Raw genomic sequence first — 10,208 nt, 5'->3', positions numbered from 1 at the left:
GTTGTGGGCCTCCTTAAGGCATATTCTCGCTGAGTAATCCCAAATTACTCACCCCTCCTTCTTTCTTGCTTTTATTTTCAGGTAAATCAACTATGTCTATGTTGTGGATGGCTACTTGGGCGTTTTAGAACCTGGCAGACCTGAGGCTCACCAAGGGACTGGGGTCCAAACATGCCCGATTCTCTGGTTTTCTAGGAAGCCTGGGATAGGGATGTTACAATTGGTATCAGAGCCCATGCAGATCTCCTAGCTCTGTGGATCGAGAATTCTCTTCGACCTGTAGGCCCCATCTTCATCTACTCTGATAGTGAAAGTGAAGTAGAAGAAGACCCTTCCAAAGATTCTGCTAATGATTAGGAGAATGGTTTCCTTAGGAGTAGAACAAGTATTCTTTATTCTATTTATTGTTCTATTTGATTTATTGGTTGCCTAGGATTTCTTTACTTAGGAATTAGTTATATTCTATGTTGGTGTTCTTATAGCTTTTATTATTTTTAAAACAATATGTTCAACTCCTCTTTTAATTTAATAAAGGAATGGTTTTGATTTTTATTTAAAGTGTTACTTCTGCATCATATTTGAAACCCCCTTCCTCTTCCCTGTCCTGTCCATCATTCTAAGATCTTAAATACAAGCTTCCTCCTCTTTTGGCGACATGGACCCTGTGGTTCCATTTCTGAATTCTTTTCTCTCTTTCTGCGACCAAGCTTTCCCTTTTGTCTCATGTGCTTTTACCTTTTCTTGGTCCTTCTTTTCAAAATTCCTTTCAAGAACTTCTCCCTTAGGATTCGGGGACGAATCCTGTTAAAGGGGGGAAGATTGTAACAACCCGACCTTCTGATGTTGGTTGTTAGTAATCCAATTCCCGGTTCATTTAAATTGGACCATCTCTTTTTAATTAACCCATTTCTAACCTCTTTTAATTTTCTGCAAAGCCCAATAAGCCCAGCCTAATTAAACTAACCTAACTATAAATACCCATTTAACTCCCTAAACCCTAATTAACACTCTAAACCTAAATCATAGAAACACTAGCCACCTCTTTTCTCCTTCCCTGCACCGAGCTCCTCCCTCTCTCTCTCTCTCTCTCTCTTTCTCTTTCTCTCCCTCTCTCTTGCGTTTTCTTCTGCCTCTCTTCTCTCTCTCCTTCTCCTTCTCTCTCCTTGCTGTGGCCAGCCTCTCTCTCCTCCCAACCGAAGCTTTTTCTCTCCTTGCTGTGATGTCTGCGCCTCCTTATCCTCCTCCTTTTGAGTTTGGATCCAGTGATGATGGATCACCCCTTCGCTCTCCATCTCCCATGCCTTGTCTTCCTCCTGTTTCGCAGCCCCTCTGTGCCAAGGTAATGACTTTCTGCTTCACCCTCTATTTCATAGATCTCTATTTATAGTTAGCTTCTTCTTAAACCACTGCATAGATCTGTTTGCTAGGGTTCATAGAATTAATGGGACTTGGATCCATGTTGACTGTTTGTTGATGATTGTTGGTTGCTGGTGGAATGATACACATTAATTTAATATGGATATGGCTTGTGGAACTCTAAAATAAACGCTTTGTTTGATGACCTGCTATTCTTTAGGATTATGTTACACTCACCATGGAATGTGCATTTTAATAAAGGAAAGGATTAATAATAAAAAAAAATGAATTGATTGTTGTTTCTAATGTGTGGCTAGAATTCTTGTTAGGTCCCTGGCCCATGGAAGGATGGGTTAGTGTTGCTTGTTGGCTGGTATGTTGTCTGTGTGACCTTCAGCAGTCATCGTTGGTGGAATAACGATCCACCAGACCTGTTTGTGTGACCTAGCAATATAGAACCTGTATGTTTGACCTGGTGCCTGTCTTTGTGATCTGGCATGCATGTCTGTGTGACCTGGCGGGATATTTGTCTGTGTGACCACAGTCTTTCTATGTGACCTGGCTGGATATCCAAACCTGGTAGTTGGGTGTAGAAAATTCTGTGTTCTATGAATTGTGTGCAGGGTAGTTGTTGTGATCTTCTAGGGTAGGACTGTTTAGGATTAGACTTTTTATAAATATTTATGTGTATCATTATGGTGTTGGGGGCCTCTTTTAGGCTTATTCTCGCTAAGTAATCCCAAATTACTCACCTCTCCTTCTTTCTTGCTTTTATTTTCAAGTAGATTAGCTAGTTTTATATTGTTGATTGTTATCTGGACATTTTCGTACTTGGTAGACATGAAGTTCACTAAGGGACTGGAATCCTAGCATCTCCGATTCTCTGATTTTCTAGAAAGCATGGGATAGAGATGTTACAACTATGATCTGCAACTTCTGTATGAGACTTTTTAAGCATAATCTGTGAATGAGATGAAATTTGAAGGCAATGTTTTTGGTGAAGTTTTTTTTCCAACTATATGAGATTTTCTTTCTTTTTTTGTCAAAATTTATATGAGAATTTTTTTTTTGTCAAAATTTAATTATTTATTGGATCAATTTTGTGATATATTATGCTTCTAACTTCTAAGGTGTTAAACTCATCAGTGATTGGTTCCAGTATTCTAAAATACCGTTAATGCGGCCGTATAGACGTCGCTGATCGGAGACTCTCTGTATCGAATTTGACTAAATGGTCAAACATAAAACTGACCAATATATTCGTCCACATCTTATTGTCAAAACATTATTTTCTTTCTCACGTTTTCAGTATTGGGGCACGTGCCACATACATAATATGTAAAAGAGTAACGTACGAGATCAGTGTAGCTCAACTGGTTGATGAAGCTTAATTGTGCCGTCGTAAACATGAATTCAAGGCTAATAAAATCCTATTTTATTTGATTTTTTATTTAAATATCCACCTTATAAAATTATAAATCCTGCGTAAACACCCACATATGCGTTCAGCCTTTATACTATGACCAAATTAAATGACTCAACGTTATACTAAATTTGTTGTTAATCGGAGACGTCGTGACAGATTTGGTTTTTCACAAGCAAACAATCAAATACTCAATATAATCACTAATCCGTGGATAATTTAGTTAGCGACACAATATTAGGCTATAGGCAACAAAAAGTTTCTACCGCTTCACATGGTCTTTTTGTCGTGTTTTCAGTTTTCTGTAGACAAGCATAAAAAGTTTGAAATGAAATTTTATAACTAAATTACACAAATTACGTAAACTCCTAATTACTTAAGAAAGTGAGAGATTTTGAGGTTACCAACTTAAACAAGAAACAGAACATTGACAACAACAACAAAAAACAATTGATCAAATAAAGAGTGAGGTAGAAACTGAAGATTTAGAAGAAGGCCATTCATCAAGGAACTTATAAACTCTCTTACTCCGTTGCTCTTCTTCCTCATCTTCATCTTCATAATCTTTGTCTTCTCTTTGTTTCAGCTTCTCCTCAAGCATCAGTGGCCTCTCTCGCGTCCTCAAGTCAGTGCCAAGGATGAAGCAACTTCGATTAGGCTGCTTCTCCCTCTGTTTCAGAGATTCATATCCACAAGAGCCATCATAATCTTCCACTGCTAAACCAGAGGAGCTTCTGATTGACCCTGAAGGTTCTATGGAGAAGAAATCATCCATGTATCCACGTCTTTTACTTCTTACCCTTCACATTAAGAGAAAAAAAGGCTCAAGCCCTGCCATTAGAGTAAAAAAAAAAAAGAGTAAAACAGAGGAGAATTTGTGTCCAAACCTGGAAGAAGAAGAGAGAGAAGAGTCTAGAGAGAGACTTGGTGTGGAGGAAAAAGTGAATTGAGGAGGAGGAAGTGGAGGAAGAGGCTTTCTTGATGAACGGTTCTTGCCTCTATGCATATGTCTCTCACAGTACTTAGAATCCGTAGAAGCTTCTTTAGAGCATCTCCATTTCTTGCCATCAGTCCTTCTGCATCTTCCTGGCTCTGCGTCTATCTTTCTTCTAATTCCCATCTCATACACGTTCCATCCAACTACACACAACAGAGTTAAAGTCTTCACATTATCACAAAACCACCTAAAAATACAACCTTTATACTACAATTGATAACTATAAATCTATCATAGAGGTCAAAGCAAAGAAGAAAAGAAGAAAAGAAGAGAAAGTTTGCTTACAGTGTGGAGATAGGAAGGTGGAAGGTGAAGAAGAAGATGAAGAAGAAGAAGAAGAAGAAGAAGAAGAGAAGAGAAAGGGTCTTCTGATGAGGAAGAGAAGATGAGGTGGAACTGGAACATTTGCAGCTAAGTACTTGAAGACAAGAGCTTGATTTTCAAGCTCTTCCCATTGAGACTCTGTGAAAGGAATCCTAGTCGCCATTAAAAAAAGAGAGAGAGAGAGTAAAGAAGAGGGTTGTATTTGCAAAATTGCAAATGTAGAGAGAGTAGGTATGTTTTTATTGATAAAGTGTCCATTGGTCACCTGCAGTCTGCAGAATCTCTGTGCTTCATGTCCTCTTCTTGTTAATTATTCCCTTTTCTTCTTTTTATTTTCTTTCCACTTTGTTTTTGGTTTCATCTTACGCAAGCGTCATTTAAGTATATTTTTTTTTTCTTAAAAGCTTGACAAGGGACATTTAAGTATATATCTACCCATGATATTATTTATATTCAGGATTTTGTAAATTTCGTTTTGTTTAGAAAAGTTTTTTTATTGGAAAACGAGAAAATTGGTAACCGAAAAGAGAATCTAAGAAGTCATGAAACTAAGTGGCAAAAGTTGTACAAGTTATATAAAAATAATTAATTATCAGCTCTAGTTTTCATTATTTGTAAAATTTGTGAAGTGTTGTTTATCTGTCTTGAATTCAAAACCCAACAACATTTTACAAGGCATTTATTTATGATCCCCAATATTGTTCTTTTATTTCTTGGTTAAAACTTAAAATCTCAATGTAGATCCTACATAGACACGTGAAGGGATTTATATCCATCACTAATTTGTGAAACTAGTCTTGAATCTCAAATCTAAGCTTTTGTTTAGTTTTGTCAATCCTCATTTTCTTTCAGCTTTTGGTTTTTAAGAGCTTTTGGGGTTTTAAGAATTTTTGGGAGATTAAGTTAAATCTTAATCCTTTCTTTTCTAAGATTTTTGTTTTCCTTTGTGTTATGTTATAATGTTCTATTTTTAAATTAATGAAAACCCTTTAACAAAAAAATCCCTAAAATTCTTCTTGATTTGGTTATGTTGTTTTAAATATAAAACCAAGTAAGCATATGTAACTGCAATTATGGCATTGTAAGGGCCTAATAAAAAGAACAAAAAACTCGTCCTCTAAAACAATCGACAGAGAAACATATAGAAGTCCTATAGTAGAACGATTATTCATTATTTATATATATATATATATATATATATATAAAGTAACATTTGCTCTCTTCTTCTTCTCCCACTTAGCATTTACATGATATATTTTGATTAGTTTTATTTACATAACTAAAATATTTAGAATTTTTTTTATCTATACAAATATAATAATAGCATTAATAGTAATTACCAAATTCTCTTTTAACAAAACTTAAAATTAATTGATATCCACCATATTATTTTTAATATTTATTAAAAACTAAGTTCCATTAACATATGTGGTAAATTATATACTATAAATGAAAGCAGATATGTTTTATATTTAATAATTAAAGATATAAATGTAAAAAAAAGATATAAAACTATGTAAAATCAAATCTCTATTTATGAAAAGAAAAATTTAAGTTATACATACGTAACAATTTAACACAAAAACTTCGTAATGAAGAACATTCGAAGCATAAACATTGTCAGACCAGCGAAATATCAATTTGAAGCATTTTTGAAATTAATTTTTGAATATATTTTAAATTAAAAATGCAGTAACAAGGAGATGAGTGTTTTAAAAAGAACATGTCATCTTTGCATCATACTCAATATAAACCGAAAAATTATACGAAAACGTAAATATAAATAATTAGGTAACAATATATTTCATGATTTTTCTTTCCTAAAGATCCAACATATTAAAAACAACAACATAACATTATCTTAAAAATAGACAAAATTCTTTTTTTAAAAAAATAGACCATTGTTTTTCATTACATAACATCTAATTTTAAATAACTGAAAACATATTTTACATTGGTTTTGATAAGTATGCTTTACATGAAACAAAATAAAAAAATGTTTACGCCAACAAAACTTTAAAATATTATTATCTCCTTTTTAAAAAATCAACTAATTGCATATCATTGACAATCAGAGGAAAAACAGGTAAAAATGTTTACTATCATTAAACAAACACATAGATGGTATTAAACTTAAAAAAAAACAAAAAAAACCAAAAACAAATATACATATTAACAGAGACAAAATTAGTTAAATTCAAAAACATAAAATAATCACATATAGTGAAAATATTTTAAAAACTATTTACCATGTCTACCCAACTCTAGTAAAATAATTATTACGAAAGAAGGAAAACAAGACAATTATAATAAAACAAATAAATGGTTTACAACTAATCATTATTATATTCAATCAGACAAATCATATCATGTTAATTTTACTAGACATCCATTTATCAAAAAAAAAATAAGAGGAAAAAAAAACTAGACATTTTACGTTAGAAAAACAAATCGTCCAACACATAGACATGTATAAATTTAAGTATATATAGTCCACATGTGTGAATAACACTAATACTCATGTTATAAAACGTGGTCACCGAGACCGAGTAGTCAAAATGGATATATATATATATATCGGATGTACAAGTTTTAGATGTAAACAATAAAAATAACACAAAAAATTGATTGATTATGTGAAAAAATTGATTGGCAGCCGCGAATAAGAGTAGAAGAGTTGTAGAACTCGAAATACAGAAGGAGAAAATTATAATTTTCATTAAAGAAAGAACAAAAAATGATCCAAAAAGAGATCAGTAGGAATTGAAAGTTTCAAAAGCAGTATTTTCTACTAGATCCTATTATTCTATTGTTATTTTATATATAAATTAATATTTATATAATATTTTTCTTTGTAAATATTTTTTTTAAAGATTAATCACTGATTAGTTTTGAACTAGGCACTAAATATACTTTAATTGCTCGATTAACGTCTAACGATGTTTTAAATATAACTAATATTATACATATTTTAAATCGTTTGAATGAAATATTTATGAGAAAATTAAAACTAAAATAAAAGGTTTGGAGAGAGAGAGAGGTGGATGAGTCAGAGGCAAATAATGAGTGAGTCTGCAAACTCTGATCTGCACTGTCTGCACTCTTCCCTTTCACAGCTCTCACTCACTCCCATACACACCCATCACTCATGCCACATCTCTTTCTCTCTCTCTCCCCATTTTATTTTCGATTTTTTTATTAGTTTTTAAATTACGTATGTTTATTTTTTGATAAAGTTCTAAACTACATATGTTATGTTATATATCACGACAAAAAAATGTTATGTTATATATCTATCGATGTTCCATGCCATGATATATATATATATATATTTTTTTTTTTTTGTGAAAATAACTTTGTACCACATTGTTGACAAAAAAAATACTTTGTACCACATTTTAATTTTTGATAGAAAGTTACACAAATGATAAAAAAACCAAAAAAACCAAAAACTAATAAAATACAAACAAAATACAGTTAAAGATTTAATAACAAAACAGAGATAACAAATAATTTCAAGCGATGAAAGCAAACATGCAGAATTGCAAAGACGCATGATCAAAATTCGTACTTACCACAAGAAACTGTTATCCGAAACGAGTCCTCGAAACCTTAAATCAACTGCGCCTACAGCTTCTGTAGGGATGAATTAAGAAGTCACCAACGACTTGACAATAATCTCAACACCTCTGCAATCTTGTCGACCACTACCACTAACACTAACTACCACTAAGACTAAGCTCCGCTAAGCCACCTAGCCGAACCTAAATAGACATCAGAACACATAAGCCACACCAATGGACTTGGCCAGAAAACAAAACCACTGGCAGAGCTCTGAACACCGCAGATCGCAGAAAGCAATACCGTCAACAGGCCCTGAACACCATAGACAACCGCCATGAACCAATGGTAAATGATATTTCTCAGTTGAATTCCTTAACTTGCTAATATCATTGCAGCATTAAGGTATCAATCCAAATAGAGATGATTTAGACACTAAAAATATATGAAACTTGCTTAATCCAAGTAAGGTGAATGTTGTGATAACTAATGACAAGTGCTTAAGACTAAACAAATGAAATGAAACTAAGCAAAAAAAATGATCAAACAAAAGCAAACTAAAAACTTAACACAGATTAACTCAAAGATATAAAAAGATAAGCGTTAAGGTGTGATAATTGATTAGGATGCTTTCAGTGTTAATCTATGATGTTAAAGCAATCAAAAAAATATTTCCTTTAGCATATAACTTATAAAAAAGACTAATCCTCTCTCAAGGTACTAATCACATTCTTAATCATCACTTATAAAATATAATTCTCATTAGTGTAACAATGATTAACAAGCATAAAGAACCAGTTCTAATTGTCATTTGATGATTAAACACGCATTCTTATATGAATAAAACATTAAACTCTTATTTAACTCATTCAGACATTTCATCAAGCTCTTTTGGTGCATGAAATCCTCAGTCTTGGTCGTTTGGTCACTGGCAGATACACCAAACCGGTGGAGAATCGCCTTGTAATCCTCGGTCTTGGACATTTGGCATTGGCCAAGGCTCTAGGCCGATGCATACTTGCGTAGGATTCCTCGGTGATAACACTGTATTTTGACCACCTTTATGATCGTTTTTAAATGCTTTTCTAATGTTTTTTTTTATTTCTTTTAATTGTTTTTATTATGTTTTTCTAGTATTTGTTGTCTAAAGACTCTTTTCAGGAAACTTAGGCAAAAGCTTTACAAATTGGATAGAAGACCAGATTTTAACTCAGAGTCAAACCGTCAGAAGTTCACCCTCAAATGAAGACCTTCTCAACGTCTGATCTAGCTCAAATTTGGAGACTTTAAAGAAGAATCAGCTAGATTTCAAGCACACTTGACATGAGGAAAATCCAATGATTCAATCAAAAGTTACGTGAAGAGCAAGAAGTTTAGTCAAGCAGTCAGCCAGCCTTCTGGACCGCGGTCAACACATGTTTTACCATGTCCAGAGAGCTCCTGACCGTGGAAAATCAGTGTCCGACCCCAGAAGCCCAATTTCAAGCCCATTTGATTTCTGTCTTTGGAGAAACCTTAAGAGACATCAAAGCATGCCTTGAAGACCTATAAATACTTGTTTTAAAAACCCTAAACCATGTGTTAAGTTTGATAAGAGTTTTTAGAATACTTTAGATTGTTTCTTAGTTTGTTTCTAGGTTTAGGGAGATGGAGATCTATCTCTTGAACTCTTTTTATTTCTCTTTCAATATCGATTTCTTTACAGCTTTTCTAGCACAATGTTTTTGCTTTCTTTAGTTTTGTCTGAGTAGTTTACTAGTAGGGTTTAAAGGAACTTTTGATGAGGAGTATGATGAGGACATCATGAGCAGAAAGGATCATGAAGAGGAGAATTGCACGTACTAGCTGGAGCAGTCACAAGAGCAAAGGCTAAGCAGCCAAGGAAGCACTTAACGGGCTGATTCAAGACATTGTGGACAAGGAGAGCAATCAGAATTTATCTGGAGATGTTCACTATCAAGTCCAACCAACTTTGAATCTATTACAAGCCCAAGAAGGTCCAGAATAAGGCACTTTATTTACTGCCCAAATAAAGTGACGAAAATGAAGATCAAGAGTCACTTTGAAGTCCAAGGGTTGAATTCTTGTTCAATTCATTTAATTCTCTTTGCTTTTCAAGAAAATTAAATACTTAACTTTTTTTTTCAAGTTTTCTTTTCTTTTATATATTCTTGTAAGATCATTTGATCAAACATTCCAACTTTTTATCAAATCTATTCTTTTGTGAGAGTGATTCTTATTTTGCTCCTTGTGAAATTTTCAATCCTTTGGTGTGTAATATCTGAAGTGATCAACCGGTGTATCAAGAGACTCCCATCATCTCTTGTTTGGCCATTTGCTGACCGAAGTGTGTAGTAGCGTTTTAAGTGAGTTACGGGTTTTAGGTTTCATATACCTAAGGTTTGGCTACGCGAGTTCTAAATCTCTGAGGTTCCACCGCCTTGTTTCATAGTTCCATCCTATGAATATTGGGTCTTTGGTTTCATATACCTAAGGTTTGTATTCGGTGAGTTCTTTGAAGTCGAGGATCTTGAAAATGTAGCTGCG

General features: G+C 33.5%; 1 protein-coding gene across 1 annotated transcript; it reads right to left on the bottom strand.

Moving 5' to 3' along the window:
- Positions 1-3,233: 3,233 nt before the first annotated feature.
- Positions 3,234-4,358, bottom strand: LOC18013571 (growth-regulating factor 6). Its single transcript, XM_006396053.2, is given in 4 exon segments — positions 3,234-3,579; positions 3,667-3,919; positions 4,062-4,325; positions 4,328-4,358. Coding segments are annotated over 4 exon segments (894 nt in total).
- Positions 4,359-10,208: the final 5,850 nt, after the last annotated feature.

The sequence above is a fragment of the Eutrema salsugineum genome, unplaced genomic scaffold, assembly GCF_000478725.1.
Source record: "Eutrema salsugineum unplaced genomic scaffold, Eutsalg1_0 scaffold_4, whole genome shotgun sequence".
Classification (NCBI taxonomy): Eukaryota; Viridiplantae; Streptophyta; class Magnoliopsida; order Brassicales; family Brassicaceae; genus Eutrema; species Eutrema salsugineum.
The sequence above is the reverse complement of the archived record's forward strand: the minus strand, read 5'-3'. Positions and strand labels throughout refer to the sequence as shown.